The sequence below is a fragment of the Pinus tabuliformis genome, chromosome Q (genome assembly GCF_031772625.1).
Source record: "Pinus tabuliformis cultivar Carrire ecotype Pingquan chromosome Q, CPIR1, whole genome shotgun sequence".
NCBI classification, from domain to species: domain Eukaryota; kingdom Viridiplantae; phylum Streptophyta; class Pinopsida; order Pinales; family Pinaceae; genus Pinus; species Pinus tabuliformis.
In genome coordinates, this window is record NC_142296.1 from 1,170,979,402 (window position 1) to 1,171,002,674 (window position 23,273).

General features: G+C 37.4%; 1 protein-coding gene and 1 long non-coding RNA gene across 2 annotated transcripts in view; one reads left to right on the top strand and one right to left on the bottom strand.

Annotated features, from left to right (window-relative positions):
• LOC149223863 (putative proline transporter 2) overlaps positions 1-23,273 on the bottom strand; it is a 101,306-nt gene that overhangs the window by 585 nt on the left and 77,448 nt on the right. Inside the window, exon 6 of the mRNA XM_089383420.1 lies at positions 63-278. Coding sequence (XP_089239546.1) covers positions 63-278 — 216 coding nt within the window. The remainder of the gene's footprint in view (positions 1-62; positions 279-23,273) is intronic.
• On the top strand, positions 93-21,899 carry LOC149223864 (uncharacterized). Its single transcript, XR_016248996.1, has 2 exons — positions 93-230; positions 21,635-21,899. It is a non-coding gene; the product is annotated as an uncharacterized LOC149223864 (long non-coding RNA).

Consider the following 23,273-nt stretch of genomic DNA (forward strand, 5'->3'; position numbering starts at 1 on the left):
GCATTTTGAGAGAACGAAAAATTTTCCCTTCAAAATTAATGGGTTAAGGCTCAGATGTGTACATGGATTGTTATCACAGTCTGCAGAAAAGCAGAAATGTTTGCCAGAGTTTTAATCCACTTGGGTCCTTGTGCATTGTTGAGAAGGTATGCTGAAGTTGATGAACCATATGCCCAGTATCCCACCAAAGTAACAACCCATAACGGCAAAAGCCCTACAGTAAAATTCAGGTATAGGGCTCTCTCCATGTTCTTTACAGAAGGAGATTTTAATGTGGCCTGACAAACAATTCCATGGGAAAAAACAGAGTTAGTTAATTGTGTGAAAAATGAATATAATATGCAGTTTATTTGTACATTTCTGAAAAAACAAAGTTATTTGTGTGAAAAATGAAAATAATATGCAGTTTATTTGTATATTTCTATAACGTAGAGGAATATCTCCTCCTGTGCGAGATTTGAAGTAATGTCGAGTTATAGAATAATCTTTATGGAATGAGGGCAAAAATCTCAATAGCATAGATCCATATTGATCATTGAGAGGGATAATGGTAACACTCCAAGCTGCAAATAGCATAGATCCTTGTTAATTCTGGATCTATTGAGAGGGATAATGACAACACTCCAAGCTTTTTGACCCTTAATAGATTAATATTAATATGTCTTTTGGCACGGCATTTCATTAGAATTACAAGATACACGGACATATCCCTCGCCCTGGTCTGCAGATCACCTGGCTTTTTCCATCTCAAATATTACCTTTATAAAGAAAATATAAGTCAGAGTCCATTTCATATTAGGGACAATGCCTAAGACAGTAAATCAACAAGTTTCTCTTCATCATTGTATTGGCGAGTCCCAAAGCTTGAAATACAATGCAAACTTACTGGAAGTTGATGTTTTTTTGGGAAGTTGAAACGATGTTGGTAGAGTTCAAAATTGAAATAATATCATCAAGCTTTGGGATAAAGAAGAAAAATATTACCAATCTTAATTAACTAGATAGATAATGCACAAAAAGATTATCAACCTTACAATGCCCAAATTATATTTGGTGCCCTTAAATCAGTAGAGTATTATCAGGACACTAGTGAAATTACTGCAGACAGTGGCAGCTTTCTAGAACACTCTTCCAGGGGATGGAGATGGTTTTCAGCATGAGAAAGAAAAAATCTGGGATGTGGCAGTTGATAGTTGTATCTTCAAATTCAAAAGTATATATGTTTCTAACCTCCTGGAACATTCATCACCCATTCGAAACTAGCAACTGTGATGGCCTTATATGTCCATCATTACATTGAGGTTTTCAACGTGGGTGTAGTCTTCTCCTCATGTATCTAGCTTGTCTCCCTAAGCATAGCTTCACCCTTACCTACACTTTCCTAATTCACAACACAATGCATATTCCTCTTACCTTTGTTTTGACCACTTTGGTAACTGTTATTACCTTCAGTGTCGTTTCTCAGACTATTGTAAGCTGATTCTGGACTCAAAAAATTACCCAAAACCCAAATAACTTTAAAAGTGAAACTTCATCAAAACTGCTATCTCTGAATACTAGATTGTAAAAACACGTGCTGCTGGAAACATTGACAAAATACACAGAACATTAAACTCTCAAATCTGCATTAATATTTTATATTAAATCTAGAAAACAGTAAGCTATCTCACATACCAACCCAGTGTAAGACCCTCTCATTCCTTTATGGACTAGGAGGAGCTAAATTTACAATCAATGCACTCTATCCCTATGTTGTGACTAGGTTCTAATTCTAGCTTATGGATGTGCACCCTAGGCCTGCACGGGAGGATGCCTAGATTAGAATGCTCAACAAGGAGTAGCATGCATTCATACAAGTAGCGGCTCTTAGATATTTGCACCCTACTTAAGCTAAGCCAACTCCTGTGCCTATTTCTAATACTAGAAAAAGCAAACTGCGATTTGAAAACTAACTGAAGTAGAAACTGAAATGAAGCTGGAACTAGTTAAATCTGGATCAGCTGGTAAATTGAGTTTTACTGAAGGTGGAAACACTGGAAATATGCTTATATTGATGCATGCATTCACTCACTGCTCTCCTACATAACTGCACACCTCTCATATTCTGCTGTGCACAAGAAACCTAGGCAAACTGCTATCATAACTGCTACTGCACAAAACTGCATTAAATGCACTCTTACTGCTGTTTTACCTTTTGCGTTAGCACCCTAGTGCTGTGGAGAAAACGGTCAGAGCTAAGCAAAATAAAAATCTAACACACCCTCTAAGTTCTAACTGAGGAAAGTGTTCTCCACTGAACCTAGTCTCTGTCTCAACATCTCGAACTTCCCCTCTGCAGGGGCTTAGTCAAAATATCTGCACAATAGACCATAGTGGGTTCCACCATCTCACCTGCTACCTTTGCCATCAGCTTGCAAAGCTAGATGGCTTCACAATTAGCAATGTTGGTTGCCATGTGCTTTGCCTTTGTTGAATGCAATGCCACTGACGCCTGCTTCCTATTGAACCAAGATATCAGACCTGAACCCAAATTGAAGCAACTGCCTAAAGTAATCTTCTTGTCACCAACATCCCCTGCCAAGTGAGAATCAACAAGTGCAGGTAGCATCAATTCACCGTCTCTTGCATACCACAGACCATAATGTTTTGCATCTTTCAAGTAAAGGAGCACATACTTTGCAGCTACCCAGTATATTTGCCATGTCTCAACCATTTACTAGCTCAAAGAGTTCATTGCAAAACATATATCAAGTCTAGTATTAACCAAATACATGAAAGATAGAATCCACTTTTTATACATTGATGTTGATTTGGGGTAGCATCGGATGTGTTCTAGCCATGAAAATTGATGGAGAGGTTAAAGCACATGAGATCTCTAGGACCCAGAAATGGTTTGGGCAGATTCTAACCGGTTTGGGAGATATTAAAATAATTAATATTTTTAATGGAGTTCCTAAGTCTAAACTGAGGAAAAATAAAATATTAATGGGTATTAATATAAAACTGGGTTAGAAGGTTCCAAAAGACATGAATCAAGCCAAATCTAATCTTATCCGTTGATTAGAGATTTAATCTCGGCCATTGAACGACCAACGAGAAAAGTATAAGAGAAGGCTTGAGGGTCAGTTGGATGATACACTAGAGTGATCTGTCATTCGATTTGCTAGAGCAGAGTTGCTAAGCAAAGTTGAATCAATGATTAGCAGCGAGGGGTAGTGAATACTGGACAGAGCGGCATAGACAATGCCGAGAGACCAGCGCAAAGGCAGAGAGCGAGAAGTAGCAGCCAGAGTAGGCCACGCAGAGCCTAGCAGAGACAACGTAAAGCCCAGAGGGACTGTGTCATCCACGCAGAGAGCAGCTGGAGTGACGCAGAGGGTCCTAGAGGCTGCGCAGTGCCTCAGAGGGCTGACGCAGAGGGGTTTGGGGTTGACACAGAGGCCAGAAGGGCTAGCGCAGAGCTTTAGAGTCGTTGGAGAGGGTTTCATGGGACAGGTTTTCTGAATACCTGTTTCCGAATAGAGAGGTATTGCTGCCAGTTATTTTTCTCTGTCGGGTGAGCTAGTTTGGCACCCAGTTGTACTCAAGGAAATACTGCATAATAATAAACCCTCAGAATAGCTGCACCGGTTTTCTCGCATTGGGTTTTTCCGGGGACATTTGTCCAAAAATAACAGTGTCACTTGTGTGTTTGTTTTCTTTCAGCTGATGATCTATAGATGTTGAAGCTATATTGTGTTTATTTCTAACAGATAGACTTAGAAATTTCAACAATTGAAGGATCCACCAAATCTAAATTCAAATCAGCGTTCAACTTCAGAATCTAGATTTGGTACCATAGAAGTTGCTAAGGGTTTTCAATTGAGATTTTGAAGAGGCTTCAAATGATTGTATGTATAGTCACCTGCACTTTCCCACACCTTCAAACCTAAGAAATGGTGCATCAGTCCAATGTCCTTTATCCTGAACTCACGTGGCAATATGCCTTATGCCTTGCACCCTGCTATGAACTTCTTAGAACTTTCTACAAGTATCGGGCATCTACATATAGGTCCAAGACAAGCATATCAGATCTATCAAATAAATAATAAAGATTGGGATTTGTAGAGGCTTTGGTGAAGCCCAAACCTACTAGGTATGTATCAAACTTGGAGTACCATGCATGTGGTCCCTACTTCAGCTTGTAAATGGTTTTCTTCAATCCACACACAGGGGTCTTGTTGCCCCTTACATGGGCCACCAATGGTAGAGCCAGCCTTTCGCCATGTAGTGTTCCAGTCCTGATGAGTATCCATGCTCATACCTTTCAAAGACAACATTCTACCTTCATCCTTATTCTCCTTCAATTAGATTGTGATCTCCGTTTACATTAGTTCTCAATTCTTTCAGATGCCTCAACGATGGTATATCACTTTCTATCTCATACACCTTAGATGATACATGCACTTGCAAAGTGGTACATTATTCTTTCATACACGTGGTCATATGTTCTCTAGGTCTAGTTTGCTCACTTCTATTGCTTTACTAATGTATGCCCCCTATGGATTAATTTCCCAAGGGGCGAAGTAGCCTATTGATCCCCGTAGGCTATAATATTTGATAAAGGGGAAAACCCCAATTACCCTATGCTTGGGAAGCATGGGGTATGTTTTGGGGCAGCGGGGGCAAAAAACCCCAGAGTTGGGTTGCCATGAAACCCGCCTCAATTAATGAAGGAGGACAAAGCCCCCACAAGAAAATCTATAAATACAAGGGAGTTAGAATCGTTTGGAATCTGGATCATCATTGGATTGGATCAGTTTGTCTCTATTTTTCATTGAGCCTGGGGCTCTGAGGGTTTAAAGACCCCTTTCTTCTTTGACTAGTTTTGGTGGAGGTGATCCCACCCTACCTAGTCACCTATCTTTATTTTCTATTTTTGTTTTGGCAAACACGGAAGTCATCCATCTGAAGAATAGAAAAGGATTAAATGGGAGATCTGAAGCAAGCTAATTGTAAATTAGTTCTGAGGCAACAGTGACGAATTTCTGAGGTAGATAGGACTTTAAGGCTAAGACTATGCTTGATTTTCCTGAGGCAGACTAGCAATATTCTTCTAGAATTAGTCCGCGATTTTCTGAGCATTAAGGTCATTCAAGTAGAAAACAAACTCTGCTTGAGGCTCATCTGAGGGTTGTCTATACCCTATGACAAACCCAAAATTTTCTAAGGTAGTTTGGTGCTCTTGAGGCAAGGATTCGAAAGGATTCCTAAAACAGATAGGTCATCTCTGAGGTAGCTCTCCCCCCTCCCCCTCTCTTTGAGGCAACCATACCATTTCTGAGGTTGCTCAGCCTCCTCTGAGGCAACTCAGCCCTTCTTTGAGGCATGTTTATGGATGCTTCTGAGGCCACCTTTTGAAGTAGCTTGGGCCATCTGAAACAGTGTCAGTAGGGATTTTTGAGGTATTTTCCTGATCTAAGACAAAGTTCAGAGCCCTCTTTCTGACGTGTTGCGGAGAACCTGAAGCGAGTATCAGCTTGCAAACCTCAACAAGAAAATAACTAAATTATTCTTCTAGGCTGCGAGCAATACCAATAGTCCATGTCATTGTTGAAATGTGCCAGGGTAAATTATAGTGGATACTATTTGGTTACAATTGTTGTAGTATTGAACTGTTAATCAAAATTATTGTTGGTTGAATACAACACCCAGTGGAACTTTGTGCTCATTGTTGATGAAGGATTAGTCTTATTCATTATGGATTTTAATGACCATAATTGCTTATTCCTGTATTGGTACTGTTGCTATTGAATGAATTGATTATTTCATTGTTAAATAAGTGAAGGAGTTCTGTTGAAAGCTCTAGTTTCTAAGAAACCCTAAAATAAAAATTGCCCTAGGTTAGATGGTTCTTCTGCCAGCCTAAAGGGTGTTTAAAGATGGAATAGTTGGAAGCATTTTTTGGCAAGGAGTATGCAAATTCTTGGCAGAAGTTAGAAGAGCAAAACCCATTAAAAGATTGCAAGAATGGAACCAAATGGCGCTTACAAAATTAGAAGAGTTAGACAAAAGTGTTGCAACACCTCAAGAGGAGGAAAATCCTAAAGAACCAATGGTGTCTGAAGCTATGCAGCAAGAGCATGTCATTCAGACAAGAAATATTCCTAGTGGTGGTTGTACTGAGGATAACTGTATTACCAATAAAGATGAAAGAATTTGGCTAAATCTTAGGGAGCAGGATGGTCTTCTCAAGGAAAGGGACACACTAAGGAGGCAACCTTTTGTACCAAGCAGTGGAAACTCTATGAAGTTGGGATCTAGATGCTGAGCAACTCTAGCATTCCAATTTTTGCTAGTGATGTTTGTGATGCTTATTCCGGAAAGATGATGAATGGGCAAACTGATGATGGCTCTCAATATGAGGACGGAAAATATCTTTCTCCAAACGCAAATAGGAGTGTATGTAATTTTTGCACTCTACACAGTATATTGGTCCATAGCAGGGGTGTTCAGGGTAGCCATTATTATGCATTTATTAGGTCATCTCTCTTAGATCAGTGGTACAAGTTTGATGATGAATGATTTACAAAGAAAGATGTTAAGCAAGTCCTGGAAGAACAATATGGTGGTGAAGAAGAGCTACCATGGACAAATCCTGGGTTGAACAATACTCCATTAAAGTTTACAAAATATTCAAATGCTTACATGTTTGTCTATGTTAGACAGATTGGTAAGGATATATATTTTGATCTTGTCGATAATGATAAGGTTCGGACGTTTCAGATTCAGGAGCAAGGTCCTTTCATCTCTTTCCAGGAAGTAAGTTGCGAAAGAATTTGGTGTTCCAATGCAATTTCAATGGTTTTGGCTGTGGGCTAAGAGCCAAAACCATACATACTGTCCCAACAGGCCCTTAACACAACTGGAGGAATCCCAATCTGTTGGAAATTTGAGGGAGACTTCAAACAAGGCACACAATGCAGGATTGAGATTATTTTTGGAAGCCGAATATGGTTTGGATTTTCGATTGCTCCCACCTCCTGATAAAACTAATGATGATGTACTTTTGTTTTTCAAACTCTATGATCCAAGGAGAGAAGAGCTCGAGTAGGTTGAGAGGCCTTTTGTCAAGGCTCGGGGCAAGCCAATAGAAAATATTACAAAGCTGAATGCCATGGCTGGTTTTCCACCAAAGGAGGAAATTGATATTTTTGAGGTAATCAAATTTGAACCAAATGTTGGTTGTGAGCCCATTGAAAAGAGAGTTACTTTCCAATCTAGCCAGCTTGAAGATGGAGACATCATTTGTTTTCACAGATCCCTTGCATCTGAAGATGATGTAGAATCAGGCAGAGGTAGGAGTAGAGAAAAAAATACGGGCAGCAAAGAATGTAAAGATGGAAGTTGATGGTGCAGTTGCAGGCTTGGAGTGTGAGCTGCAAGGCAGGGAAATTGATGGTGCAATCAAAGACTCATAATTTGCGTGGCAGGGTATAGAAATTGATGATGCAGCTAAGGACACAGAGTCTAAGCAGTGGAGAAAAACAAACTAATGGTGCAATCAAATGTTTGGAATGTAATTAGCAGGATAGGGAAACAAATTGTGAGGCTGCTGGCTCAGAGTGTGTTAAAATTGGCAACTAGGGCCAAACTCCATGTGGGTCTTCTTATTTATGGCAGCTGATATTTTTCTTGGATTCCTCTCGACGAGAGGTGTAGGATTTATCTAAAGATCATCCGATTCCGACATGTATTCATGAAGATATGAATTTATTTGTGTTATGTGACAATTCGTCAATGTCGGCCAGCAACCAAATTACCCGAACCTATCCTCAACATTTTATTATAAATAGAAGAGGACCTCGCGTCATTTTGTACACACACCTCTTGTGATCTCTCTCTTCATTTGTTTGGGTTTTGGTGAAAGAGAGATTTAGAGGGAGTGCCTTATACACTGCCCTAATGAGATCTAGACGTAGTCAGTGAATGCTCTAATATGCACTTAAGGAGAGCCCTAATCCGCTGATCTATGAGGCCCTAAATCTGCAGTCATAACGTGCCCTAGCCGCAGTCTTATGAAGAGATCATATTGCAGGTAAGAGGAGATCTATATGCTGTCAAAAGGGAGTTATATTCACAGCTCAAGGAGGAAGTCTAGCTGTTGTAATAAGATGCCCTAGCCGCAGTCCAAACAAGGAGTTCAAGCTGCTGTCAAGGAAGAACTAATGCTGCCCTAGCTGCAGTCCTAAAGGGTGATCTAAGCCGCAGTAGGAGAGGCCTTAGCCAGCAGCATGTGAAGGCCTAAAGCCGCAATTAAAGGAGCCCTTATCACAGCTTGAAAGGGACCCTTAGACGCAGCAAGAAAAGTGAATCTAGTTGCAGAAAAAGTAGTTATATTACAGCATGGAGGATCTGTGTTAATGTCACACTGTTGTAGGTGACAGCAAGGTTGTTTGGGCATATTGGTGTTGTTCTTGAGCTCAATTTGAAGGGCTGAAGAATCCACAATAAGGAGCTAGAGGCCATTGTTTTAGGGTTGTTTGGATCCCTAATCTACAACCAAGAAGTGCCCTAACCAAGCATCATGACAGCATCAAAGACTGTGCTAGAAGTGTGGTGACAGTGCAGTGATGAGGTTGTTCATGAGGACAGTTTATAAGGTTGGCAAACCTCTTTCATTACAATGAAGAAATCTGTCCTTGTCCAAGATCAGTATATTGAGAATGGGTCAAGCTTGTTGGACTCAATACAGCTACATTGATATTATTGATTGATGATTGAAGATCATAGGCTTAACTTGCTGCTGGGCTAGGCCGTAGGCCATAGCCAGCAACACAGTTTGATCTAAGGATTGCACAAGTGGTAGAGCCTCACCTTGAAGACCTACATTGTTGACTGTATGAAGGAAGAGGACTGAATGTTGATGCCCTATCTCATGAAGCAGTGACAGCTAGTGCAGCAAGAAGACATCAGAATTCTGGGAGATGTTTTGGGTCAAGATTTGATTGTGGTTGGCTCCGTTTGATGAGAATCTTGTTGATGCCACATGGATAAAGATTCAGTGTTGTTTGATCTCTCTGGTCAAAGCTTTATTACTGCTGTCATAAAATCTCAGATTTATACTATCTCTCTCTTTGCTGAACTATTGAAGAATATAAGAAGAATTGATCAAGGGTTTCTTCACATTGGAGTTTGTCCCTGGCTGGTGCCACATCTTGTGTTCTCTTGTCTTGGCTTGTCTTCTGCTGTTTATGTTTATGTTCTATCTTCACTTTACTATCATGCTGATGTGATTGCTAATCTGAATATTGTCATTGAGCTAATATTAAAAGTTGAAGTAAATTGCTCTAAGCATAGAACATACCAAAAATTAACAGAGTGTAATCAGCGAGACATGGGAACATCTGTTGTTATTGAAGTCTTGTACTATAAGCAACAGAGAAAGGATACAGTGAAGGATTCATTTGCACAAATTGTTGGAGTTAAGATTGAAAATTTTAGTGTTGAGTTGGATGGTAGACAAAAGGAAGCATACCAAGTCCAAGTCTGTATCTCTAATCCGAGAATTCAAGACTCAGATCTTTATCCTGAAGAATGCTCAAATACATCATATTTCACTAAGTGTTGGTTCACTCCAATGTATAAGATTTTGTTATGGCAATTCAAAAGCGTGGAGCTTCATATAGAAAAACTATTGACAAGAAAAACAATGGGAAACTAGATGTTTTAAATAAAAATTCATCGAACAGAAACGATTTTGTTCCATTTATCTATGCCAAGGAGGAGAGAAACTTGCAGAATCAAATTTCTGAGAAGCATACACCACCAATCGAAGACAGTATTGATAGTCTAAAATTAGATACAATAGCTACTATGGAATCATTTGAAATCAAGAATATGGGGAGGAAGCTGGGTGTGAAATAAGATGATGGACCTGACATATACACGCTCATGAGAGATTGGAGAGCTCTTCTATTAGTGGAGTACTCCAAAAATAAGTTTTCTTGCGAATTATTGGACGGAATCATTCATGAGTACAAGGTGGAAGACGGGATCAAATTCTATGAAGTTGAGATATATTTGGAAGACGAGATCATCTTCTATGAGGATGAGATATATTTTGTCCCCAAATCTACACTCAGGGAAAAGCTCATTAGAACTTCACATGACAAACCAGCTGAAATCACAACAGTCTCATCCTCAAGATAGGGATTTCATAGAAAAAAGGAAACCTGATGGTAGCAACAAAAGAAAGAATGAACACAAGACATACTGGTTGTAAGAGGCACTGTAAAAATCATAAAAAAAGCATATAGACACAATGTCCAGCCAACACCAATATCCTTTATGTTGACTGGCCTGCTGTTAAACGAAATGGATCAAACAAGACTGTGGCATCTTTACCAGGTATGATTTGAACTTGAGAGAGCATATTATCCATGAGGACTATCTTAGTGTGAAGCATAGTTTATATGCTAACAAACTTGAGTGTACGATGCAAAATATGGTTGATTCACTATTGACAAATTTCCCTCATAGGTGTTATTCCAATGTTCAAGAAAACTTGGGTACCTTTATTGTGTACAATGAAAGGCACAAAGTAACCTCATCTGCAAAAAGGTCTTTGCATCAGACTCCAGATGGATCACTTCTGGATGTTATAAGGAATACATATGATCTCCTCATATCTTGTACTGTCCAAATGTTCAAGAAAACTTGGGTACCTTTATTGTGTACAATGAAAGGCACAAAGTAACCTCATCTGCAAAAAGGGCTTTGCATCAGACTCCAGATGGATCACTTCTAGATGTTATAAGAAATACATATGATCTCCTCATATCTTGTACTGTCCAAATGTTCAAGAAAACTTGGGTACCTTTATTGTGTACAATGAAAGGCACAAAGTAACCTCATCTGCAAAAAGGTCTTTGCATCAGACTCCAGATGGATCACTTCTTGATGTTATAAGAAATACATATGATCTCCTCATATCTTGTACTGTCCAAATGCATGAGGTTGAAGATAATAGTTGCTATCTATATTCTGGACCACCTTTTATTGTTTTTCTTCATACAACTCTTGGACCACCTTGGGATATGGTTAGGCAGAAGATTCATGGAGGTTTTGTTGCAAAAAGCTCTGAGCTACAACTAGGAATTGTAGGATTTTCTTGGAAGAATGTAGAGCAAAATGGAAGTCTAATTGTTTGAGCTGAAATCATAATGAGTTCTCTAAATGCTACAGAACAGGAAGAAGCAGCTTTTGTATGGACAACAACATGAAAGATGCAGGCTACAAATTGTTAAGGTCTCAAACGAAGGAGTTGATTGGAATTGCTCAACAATTGTATATTGCTAGCATAAAGTCCAAAGGTTGAAATCTGTGAAGATTGTGCCTCATGGAAGTGTAGGATTTTAAGCATATGATATCTTTGAAGTTCCTGAAGGTCACCATCTTCGAGCGACTAATGAGGATATGGGTGTAGGCAGTAGAATGCATCCTCTAATGGACAAAATGGCATCTTTTGGTGCTGGTATTTTTGGAATGGTGGCTGTGAAGATTAAAGGAAAATTTTCATTCTTGAAGGTTGAGGAGAAAATTACGCAACACCCGGACATAAAATTGCTTGAGGACAAGCAATGTTGAGAAAGGGGGACTGTAATGTCCCTTATGGATTAATTGCCCAATAGACGAAGTAGCCCATCGATCCTTGTAGGCTATAGTCTTCAAAAAAGGGAAAATCCCAATTACCAAAATATTTGGGTAGCATGGGGTAAGTTTTGGGGCAATTGGGGAAAGAATTCCCAAAGTTGGGGTTGCCATGAAACCCTTCTCAATTAATTAAGGAGGGAAAAACCCCACAAGAAAATATATAAATACAAGGGAGTTAGAATCATTTGGATCATCATTGGATTGGGTCAATTTGTCTCTGTTTTTCATTGAGCCTCAGGCTTTAAGGGTTTTAAAACCCCTTTCTCTTTTGACAAGTTTCAGTGGAGGTGATCCCACCCTACCTAGTCACCTATCTTTATTTTCTATTTCTGTTCTGGAAAAAAGGGAAGTCATCCATCTGAAGAATAGCAAAGGATTCCGTGAGAGAGTTGAAGAAAGCTAATTGTAATTATCTTGAGGGAATGTGAATCAGTTCTGAGGAAAAACTGAAGAATTTACTGAGGTAGACATGACCCTGAGGCTGATACTATGCAATATTTTCCTAAGGCAAGCCGACAATATTCTTCCAGAATCAATCCGTGATTTTCTGAGCATTGACAAAGGTCATTCAAGTAGAAAACAGACTTTGCCTGAGGCTCATCTAAGGGTTGTCTATACCCTGTGACAGACTTGAAATTTTCTAAGGTATTTCAGTGCTCCTAAGGCAAGGATTCAAAAGGATTCATGAAATAGATAGGCCATCTTTGAGGCGGCTCGGCCTCTACTGAGGTAACTCCCCGCCCCCGCACCCCCTTCCTTGAGGCAGCCAAACCATCTCTGAGGCAACTCAACCTCTTATGAGGAAACTCAGCCCTTCTCTGAGGAAGGTTCGTGGATTCTTTTGAGGCCACCTTCTGAAGCAGCTAGGGCAATCTGAAATAGAGTCAGTAGGGTTTTATGAGGTATTTTTCTATTCTGAGACAGAGTTTGGAGGCTTCTTTCTAATGTGTTGTGGAGCACCTGAAGCTAGTACCAGATTATGGCCCTCAACAAGAAAGTAACTAAATTATTATTCTAGGTTGTGAGCAATACAGATAGTCCATGTCATTGTTGAAAAGTGTTAGTGTAAATTACAATGGATACTATTCAGTTACAGTTGTTGTAGTACTGAACTGTTAGTCAAAATTGTTGTTGGTTGAATACAGTACTCAGTGGAACTTTGTACTCATTGTTGATGAAGAATCAATCTTATTCATTGTGGATTCTTATGACCATAATTGCGTACTATTACTATTGAATGAATTGATTATTTCATTGTTAAATAAGTGAATGATTTATGTTGAAAGACCTAGTTTCTAAGAAACCCTAAAAGAAAAATTTCCCTAGGTCACTACAACGATGTCTCATGTATGGGTTTCCCACTTAAACATGGTGTTATGACTTCCTATTTGGTTGTGAATGTGGTGAACACTTGGTGTGATCTAATAACACTATTTATAATATAAATGATTTTATTATTTTCCTTGTTGTACCATGGGGGACATAATTTTCCTGTAGATAAGTGTCGTCATCTCTTAGGTCAATTTGTACTACTAGAGATTTGTTTGATGTAGAATGTCTCATATCCCAAACCATACTTGACAATTTACATCTTTCCCATTCACTTCCATTCCAATTAGTAAAAAATTATCTTTGCTTGAGTTTGATTCATTCAGCGAGGTCAAAAGAGAAGTAATGAAAACCACTGCAACAAGGTTGAAAGCGAGGTAATGAAGAAAAATTTAGCAATGTCAAAAGCAAGGTTAAAAACCACTTCACTAAAAGGCCCTTACCACTAAAAAAAGGGTTACAAACGACTTCACTAAAAGGTCCTTACCACTAAGTCCTATGCTTAATAATGCATATCCAAAGAAAGGACTAGAAAATCAAAGCAAAGAAAGAAATGAAATACAAAGAAAAAAAGAAAATAAAAGATGGGTTAGTAAAACAAAGTGCCACGGTGGTAACTCTAATCCTAGTGCACCCTCATGAAGGCCATCATGGAATTAATGAATAGAATGTTGACCACTAGAGTGGAATTTGATGATTATATGAAAGAATCCATGCGCAAGGATGATCCAAATGGCACTTGTACCATCATATATCATCAGTCAACAAATTTTTTTAACTCTACTTCTATTTTCTCATCATCTTTCTTGTACCCAGATCCACACCTTGCAGAGAATTGCAATAAGTGATACTAGTAATGATGAGTTTTGAGTCTATAACAGGCCTAGGATGTTGGGACTCGACCAGGAAACAATTACATCTTAGCGTGTTTTTTTATTTGGTTAGTTATCCCTTCTTTTTCAGAGGTAGATAATTTTCTGAGTTTTTTCACTCACTTTTTACCCTAAAGCCGGGGTGACGGTTTGAAGGTTGAGCCCCTAACACATCTTAGTGTCTAGAGTCGATGTATATTTCCATACTAAATCACACAAAAAAATTCGTGGAATTTGGTTAAGTCAAGGTAGTCATTTTTTAATTTTTTAGATTTTTCGCAGGTCAAAAATTGCAAATAAAATTATATTTAAATTGTAATAAGTGTAGTCTATAAAAGTTGTATTGGGTATTAAGTAATACTAGTAATTGTAATAAGTGATACTAGTAATGATGAGTTTTGAGTCTGTAACATGCCTAGGATGTTGGGACTCGATCATGAAACAAGTACACCTTAGCGTGTTTTTTTTATTTGGTTAGTTATCTCTTCCTTTTTAGAGGCAGATAATTTTATGGGTTTTTTCACTCACTTTTTACCCCAAAGCTAGGGTGACGGTTTGAAGGTTGAGCCCCTAACACATCTTAGTGTCTAGCGTCAATGTATATTTCCATACTAGATCATACAAAAAATTTCATAGAATTTGGTTAAATCTAGGTAGTCATTTTTTAATCTTTTAGATTTTCCGCAAGTCAAAAATTGCAAATAAAATTGTATTTAAATTGTAATAAGTGTAGTCTATAGAAGTTGTATGGGGTATTAAGTGATACTAGTAATTGTATTAAGTGATACTAGTAATGATGAGTTTTGAGTCTGTAACAGGCCTAGGATGTTGGGACTCGATCAGGAAACAAGTACACCTTAGCGTGTTTTCTTTATCTGGTTAGTTATCCCTTCTTTTTCAGAAGCAGATAATTTTCTGGGTTTTTTCACTCAGTTTTTACCCTAAAGCCAGGGTGACAGTTTGAAGGTTGAGCCCCTAACACATCTTAGTGTTTAGAGTCGATGTATATTTCCATACTAGATCACACAAAAAATTTCGTGGATTTTGGTTAAGTCTAGGTAGTCATTTTTTAATCTTTTAGATTTTCCGCAGGGCAAAAATTGCAAATAAAATTGTATTTAAATTATAATAAGTGTAGTCTATAGAAGTTGTACGGGGTATTAAGTGATACTAGTAATTGTAATAAGTGATACTATTAATGATGAGTTTTGAGTTTATAACAGGCCTAGGATGTTGGGACTCGATCAGGAAACAAGTATACCTTAGAGTGTTTTTTTTATCTGGTTAGTTATCCCTTCTTTTTCAGAGGCAAATAATTCTCTGGGTTTTTTCACTCACTTTTTACCCCAAAGCCGGGGTGACGGTTTGAAGGTTGAGCCCCTAACACATGTTAGTGTCTAGAGTCGATGTATATTTCCATACTAGATCACACAAAAAAATTTGTGGAATTTAGTTGTCTAGGTAGTCATTTTTTAATCTTTTAGATTTTTTGCAGGTCAAAAATTGCAAATAAAATTGTATTTAAATTGTAATAAGTGTAGTCTATAGAAGTTGTATGGGATATGAGTAATAAAAATTACACCTCTCACCGTCAACTTTTTATTATGACACACTTTGAGGGGTTAATAATGTGTTTTGGACCCTCAAAACCCACATTTCCTAAGTTTAGTGGAAATTGTGGCATTTAATTAGGCTATAATTAAATAAAATAGAGAGAAATAAATTATTCCATGTGACAGAATGACATGGAAATGGCTTGGAAATTATCCTAAGTCAAAGAGTTGAGTCAATGGACATGTGGAAGGTGACTAAGCACATTGCATCATAAATACACCATTATTTGGCAAAATCGAATTTTCTAGAGATAAAGCAACATTTTCACATGTGGAGAATCAAATTTATTAGAGGAACTCATGTATTGAAAGAATATTTTGCGAAATATTTAGACTCGGGATTTTGTGGGGCCTTCTCTCATTGTTAGCTCGAGTTGCTTCTACACTTAGCGCTTCACATGGAGGATTACGAGTTTCACTTGAGGAATCACGCAATTCCTAGGGATTTGCGCAGAGCATCTTTGGGATCATCATCTGAAGTGGCAGCACTTGGTTCGAGTTTGATTTGGTTTGACTGGAGTCATCTCATTGCTTTGGTTCATTCATGGATATGTTTACTATGCCATATAAAAGAATTCGATTTTCCTTGGGTGCAAAGAGGAATTCGATTTGCCTTGGTGTCTCTGTCATCTCCGCTTGGAATTTGACTTTCTCTTTCTTGGGATTTGCTCTAAGTTCAGTTCTCACATGCATTCTGCCTTGGGATTTGCTCCCAACTCTCTATATAATGAGGTTATGTGCTCTCATATTGTATCATGTTATGAACTATTGGGCTTGAGGAAACTCTACCATTTTGTACTTGCATATTTTTTTAATATAATCAAGACTTTGGGGCTATCCGGATGGTGTTCTCTTGTTGTTATGAAGTGATGTCCTTTCATGCTATTGCTATTATGTTTAATTTTTTTTTGCATATTGAATTAATATTATTTTATACCTGCCATCTTGCTTGGATTGATGTGTGCTATCTTGCATATATCATTGATTTAGAGTATTATTCTATGGATAAGCTTGCCACTTCATTTTAAGAGGAATGCCTGGTCTATCTTATTCATTGTATTATTCTAATCTTTTGCAAAAAAATACTTGTTCAAGTGTGTAGGAAAGATCTTTTGTATTATATGCAGGAATCCATCTGGAAGTGGGAAAAATCTCAATTAGATCAACTCACTCCTAGAGTCACAACGATCCAAGACTCAACCATTTTTTCGCTCCAAGTCTTCCATCCAATGAAGAGCAAAAGAGAGTTTTCTTACTCTATAGCTACTTGATCATCCATTTAAATTTAAAATACTTCTTTGATTCTAGTTCTTTCAAAGTTATATCTCCTATTCAAGAGTCATTTCCAAAGCTAGGCAAGTAGGGGGTTCACTCCCATTACTTGAGCTAGTATTTTGTATATTAAATTGTAGTTTAGTTTTGGTTTCTTTTTCCTAATTTCACACTGACAATTGGTTTTGTGTTTTGCAGCCCATAGGCTTGAGCATTGGGTAGCAAGGAGCTTGAGGAGAAGCTTTGAGAAACTACTCACTCGTGTGTATGCAGAACCCTTTCACGCTATCCAAAGATTGATTTCTAGGGAGGCCATAAGCACTTGGGAGAGAGTTGCAAACTCATCTAGGACGTGGGCCTTTTGAGCCTTGTGAATCTCTTTTGGAGAGTTTTTTCCATCTTCAAGTTTGTTGTTGTTATATTTTTGGGAGAGAGTCTAGCTTTGTTAGATTCTTATCTTTGTAAAGATATCTCTTATATTGTGGGCAGCCCTCTTAGAGGCATTTTTACCTGCTTTAAGCATTAATAAAAGATAATAAAAAAATTGTTTGAGGGAGCTTGGGATTTTTTCTATGGCATCTCCCTTCCTCATTTAGAGGAAAGATTCTTGTGGGTGGACTAATTTTGCATCTAGTTTTTCTTATCTTTTTAACACTTAATTTTATTTTGTGCCTGTTTAAAATTAACACATTTCATTCCACATGCAATTTTTCTTAAATTTAAATTCTCACATGCATAAACTTCCAAATTGTAAACTTGAGCAAATCTTATCTTATGTGTAAACACTTCATACTTTGGCAAGTTTTAATTGTTTCATAATTTCTTCAAGTATATGCTTCACTACTTGGTCAATTTATGTTATATGTCATGGAAACTATTGGAGCACTATCATTTATTTGAAACAATTGTAGCTTAAAGCAATCTATTCCATTTTACTTGCCTATTTTCCATTTAATGGTGCAAACACATATGAGCTCATTTACATTTTAGTCTCTCAAGTTTTGCAACTATCTTATTTCTCTTTGAAGCATTTGCATGTAGCATTATTTTAATTGGAGAATTAACACAATTTGCACTTCATCTAGGCATTTTAGTATAGGAAGGCCCCAAGCCTCATTAAAATTTTACCTCCAACATAAGTTGGTTGAAGTAGACATCTTAGGGACCCTCTACTCCTCTATTGACTCTTCACTGTGAGATCCATATCTTTGGGCGAGAGTGAGGTCTAAGGATTGAAGAGTTGAATTGCAATCTTGTTGTAGAGGTAATAAATAAAATTAACTAAGAACACTTTCTATTACATTTACTTTATTTGTCTTTTGACGGTTTGAGTTTTCATATGCAAGTCTATTCTAAAAGCAAGTATTGTAATCCTTTTAAACAAGTGCTTTCTTTTCATGCTTCAAGTCTAATTGCATATTGATGTCTTGGTTTAACACTTCTTTTATTTTACATTTCCAAGTTAATTACTAATTGTTGGGTTTTGACAATATATGTTTCATATTTTTTGATTCATAAAGTTTATTATCTCAAAAAACATTTTTGTATCTTGGAAAATTTTGTGCTAACAATCTGTTGTTTACATTTTAGAGTTACTTTGCTTTTTCTTTTGAGAGCATTGCATTTCAATTTGAGCAAATATATCTTTAGATTGTTTAGAAAATTCATTTAAGGCACTCGTTTTATGGTTTTTGGCATGTTAATGATTGGCATTGTTATTTCAAGTTGCTTGCATCATATTTGCTCATAAATCCTTAAAATTAATCCATTTTCACTATAATATCCTCCTAGAAACTCATATCTTCTAACTTAACTTTTCATTAGGGACCACTCCCCTTAGCTAACCTAGGAGATAGCTCAAATAGAGAGGGTCGGGATTACTGTGATAACCCCTTCTCTGAGTTCCATGCCATCAACCACACCTTGTGGAGTCGAAGGCTTTTCTCACTAACTTGTAGGTAGGTGTAGGTGGCAAGAGCAACATTTTTTGCGTCGTTACCGGGGACAAGCTTTCTTGTACTTGGGAAATCAACTAACCTTTTGGTTTTAACATTTTGAACTTTAGATTTAGATTCTTTCTCAAGTGGTGACTCCACTCAATCCAAATTTTGCAAGAGTCTCTACTAGGAGAAATTAAAGTGGTTTAGTTAGCCCCTCCCCTGATCCTAAATGGGTTTTTAGAGAGAGATTGAATAGACTTTCTCATAGTAGAGCTCTTGCTAGTCTTGGGCAAGAGGTTATTTCTGATATTCATTTGCTTTTTCAAGAACAAGTAGAACCTAACATCATGAATGATTTTTTTGCTCCTTGTGACTTCACTAACATAAATGGCTATCCTCACAATATCCCTGACAACGTTATTGAAAAGTTGCCTTCCTTTCAAGGTAACAATGCCATTAGTGCTACATCACATGTAAAAAACTTTAATGTTTGTATCTTTAAATGGCGTAACACTGCTAACTACGATGATGTGAAGATGAGACTTTTTGTTTTATCTGAAGAGGATGCTCTTGATTGGCTCATTGAGCAACCTGCTAACTCGTATAACTCTTTACAAGCCATTCTAACTGCATTTTTAGATAAGCTTGGAGACAAGGAAAATAAGCATTTGATCAATGCCATTAGCAACATGAAGAAAAATGAGAATAAAACCATGGAGGAGTTTAACAAGAGATTCAATGAATTAGTAAAAAGCATGTCTGCTATTGTTAAACCTCCTGATGAATTTCTTTTATGCTCATATCTAGATGCTTTTGGGGTTGACACTACCTATGAGTTGAGGAGGAAGGAGCCTACGAATCTAATTATAGTTCAACCTGAAGCCTTGAAGATAGAAAGAGCTAGAAAATAATCAGGAAATCTGAAATTCTTGGTTTCAATAGAGGGCCATCAAAATCTAATGATTCCAAAGGCAAAGCCAAGGAAGAGACTATACATGATCCTATTAAAGAATTATCTCAACTCATCAAAAGCATGGAAGAAAATCACATTAAAGAAATGCAAGCCATGCAAATTAGGTTGGTGGCCATGGAAAGATCACAAGTGCAAAGATTCCAACCTAGGCCAAATGATAGATGGCAAAATAATAAAGGCCCTCAACAGGATTATAGGCCTCCAAATCCATTGGAATCCACCAACATGGTAGATCAGATTCCCCCTTTTTGTAGGCCATGTAATGAGTTCCATGAAGAGGCCACATGCCCATATGTGAAGAGAATCATGGAAGATCAAATCAATATGTTCTCCATGGAAGATCAGATATACACCATTGAAAGAAATCAAGAGATTGACCATAGGCCTAATAATCTTGGGGTTGACAATATGATTGCAAATTTTGACAAAGTCACTGAGATTTTTGGGGAAAAACCTACATCTGGACAAATTCTTGCTATGGCAAAACACAAAGGGATGACTTATCAGAGAAGGGATATTCAAGACCGGAATAATCACAGAAAATTTTCTCCTCCTACTTCAGAATTAAATTTTGACTTGGGAAATTGGGTGAATAATGCAAAGGTTTCTATTCTAGTGACAAAACTTTTAAAGATACCATCTCAAAGGGAGGAAAAGCCTAATGATGAACCAGAAGATGAGGAAATTTTATTGAAAAGTATGAACTGTTATGTGGGGAACGAAGATCATCTACCATTTTATGTTTCTTTGATAGTGAATGATTGTCTTATATACAACAGCATGCTTGATTCAGGGGCTTCATCAAATGTCATGACCAAGAAAGTCATGGAGCAATTGAATTTAAGGGTATCTAGGCCCTATCACAACATATGTTCAACGGATTCTAAAAGAATCGAAGTGTGTGGGATAATTAGAGATTTACAGGTTTTCCTAGCTGCATACCCAGACAAAATAATGACTATGGATATTGTTGTGATAGATGTTCCTGATTCATTGGGAATGCTCCTATCAAGAAAATGGCCATCAGATTTAGGTTGTAGCCTTCAAATAGACTTATCATATGCCACCATCCCCATGCCTGATAATACCTTTGTTAGAATTGATCAGGAGTTAGAGAAAAGATATCATGTTGAAGATCCAAGGAAACCCAACAATGAGATTCTCTATAAATCATGCTAGACAGGAATGCCACCATCCCCATGCCTGATAATACCTTTGTTAGAATTGATCAGGAGTTAGAGAAAAGATATCATGTTGAAGATCCAAGGAAACCCAACAATGAGATTCTCTATAAATCATGCTAGACAGGAAGTGATGTAATGTTGACAAATTTTCTTCCCCCCCCCAACAGAACAAATTCAAAATGAAGAGATTAGGCATAGCTCAAAAAGCTTGGGTACTTCAAATCTTCCATCAGAGCATTTTCAAAACAAAGAAGTAGGATTGACAATAAATGCATCATCATCACCATCACAACTAACCAAGAAGAAAAGAACAAAGAGAAGAAAGAAAAAAGATATAAAAAATGAACCACTAGTTTTGAGCAGGATCAAGCCTCAACACGTCAATAGTCAAAAAAAGAAAAGGAAGAGGTTTGGTATATCTGATGGCCACAAACATGTTAACATTGGGGCAAGTCATAGTTCCAAGATAGTCAGAATTGGACAAGGCACATCAAAGAAAGAACTTATGGATTTTCCTATGAGTAGGTAGGTTCTCAAGATGGATTTCACCAAAGACATTTGATGCCATGGGACATTTTTTTGTATCATATTTCTAACATTATCCTTTGTCATTTTTGTTTAATTAGTTTTATTTCCTGAATAAATTGTCATTTATGCTCGTAGAATAAATTTCAATTTCTTCATTTTTGTACTTTATTTCATTTGATGATATTTTGAATGAATACTGCTGATATATGCTTTTTGTCGGTGGATGCAGATTCCAGGTTCTTACACACTATCACTTTGTATCTAGCATGCATCCCCATATGGAGCCAAATGTTGACCACTGGAGTGACATTTAATGATTATATGAAAGACTCCATGCCCAAGGATGATCCAGAGGGCACTTGTGCCATCAGATATCGTCAGTTAGCAGAGTTTTTTAACTTTATTTTTATCTTTTCATCATTTTTCTTGTACCCAGATTCCACACCCTGCGGGGAATTTTAATAAGTGATACTAGTAATGATGATTTTTGAGTATGTAACAGGCCTACGATGTTGAGACTTGATTAGCAAATGAGTACATCTTGGAGTGTTCTTTTTATCTGATTAATTAACCCTTCTTTTTCAGAGGCAGATAATTTTCTGAGTTTTTCACTCACTTTTTTACCCCAAAGCCGGGGTGACAATTTGAAGGTTGAACCCCTAACACATATTAATGTCTAGAGTCGATGTATATTACCATACTAGATCACACAATTCTTTTTGTGGAATTTGGTTAGCTCTAGGTAGTCATTTTTTAATTTTTTAGATTTCCCGCAGGTCAAAAATTGCAAATAAAATTGTATTTAAATTGCAATAAGTGTAGTTTAGAGAAGTTGTATGGGGTATGAGTAATAAAAATTACACTTTTCACCCTCAACTTTCTACTATGACTCACTTTGAGGGGTTAATAATGTGTTTTGGACCCTCAAGACCCACATTTCCAAAGTTTAGTGGAAATTGTGGCATTTAATTAGGTGAGAATTAAATAAAATAGAGAAAAATAAATTATTCCATGTGACAGAATGACATGGAAATGACTTGGAAATTATCCTAAGTCAAAGAGTTGAGTCAACGGACATGTGGAAGATGACTGAGCACACTGCATCATAAATACACCATTATTTGGCAAAATCGAATTTCCCAGAGATAAAGCAACAGTTGCACATGTGGAAAATCGAATTTATTAGAGGAACTCATGTACTGAAGGAATATTCTACGAAATATTTAGACTGAAGATTTCGTGGGGCCTTCTCTCACTGTTAGCTCGAGTTGCTTCTACACTTAGCACTTCACATGGAGGATTACGAGTTTCACTTGAGGAAATCACGTAGTTCCTAGGGATCTGCGCAGAGCATCTTTGGGATCATCATTTGAAGTGGCGACACTTGGTTCGAGTTTGATTTGGTTTGATTGGAGTTATCTCATTGCTTTGGTTCACTCATGGATATGTTTACTATGCCATATAAAAGAATTTGATTTTCCTTGGGTGCCAATGAGGAATTCGATTTGCCTTGGTGTCTCTATCATCTCCGCTTGGAAATTGACTTTCTCTTTCTTGGGATTTGCTCCAAGTTCAGTTCTCACATGCATTTTACCTTGGGATTTACTCTCAACTATCTATATAATGAGGCTATGTGCTCTCATATTGTATCATGTTATGAGCTATTGGGCTTGAGGAAACTTTGTCGTTTTGTACTTGCATACTTTCTTAATATAATCAAGACTTTGGGGCTATTTGTCTGGTGTTCTATTGACGTTATGAGGTGATGTCCTTTCATGCTATTGCTATTGAATTAATATTAGTTTATACTTGCCATCTTGCTTGGATTGATGTATGCAAGCTATCTTGCACATATCATTGATTTAGAG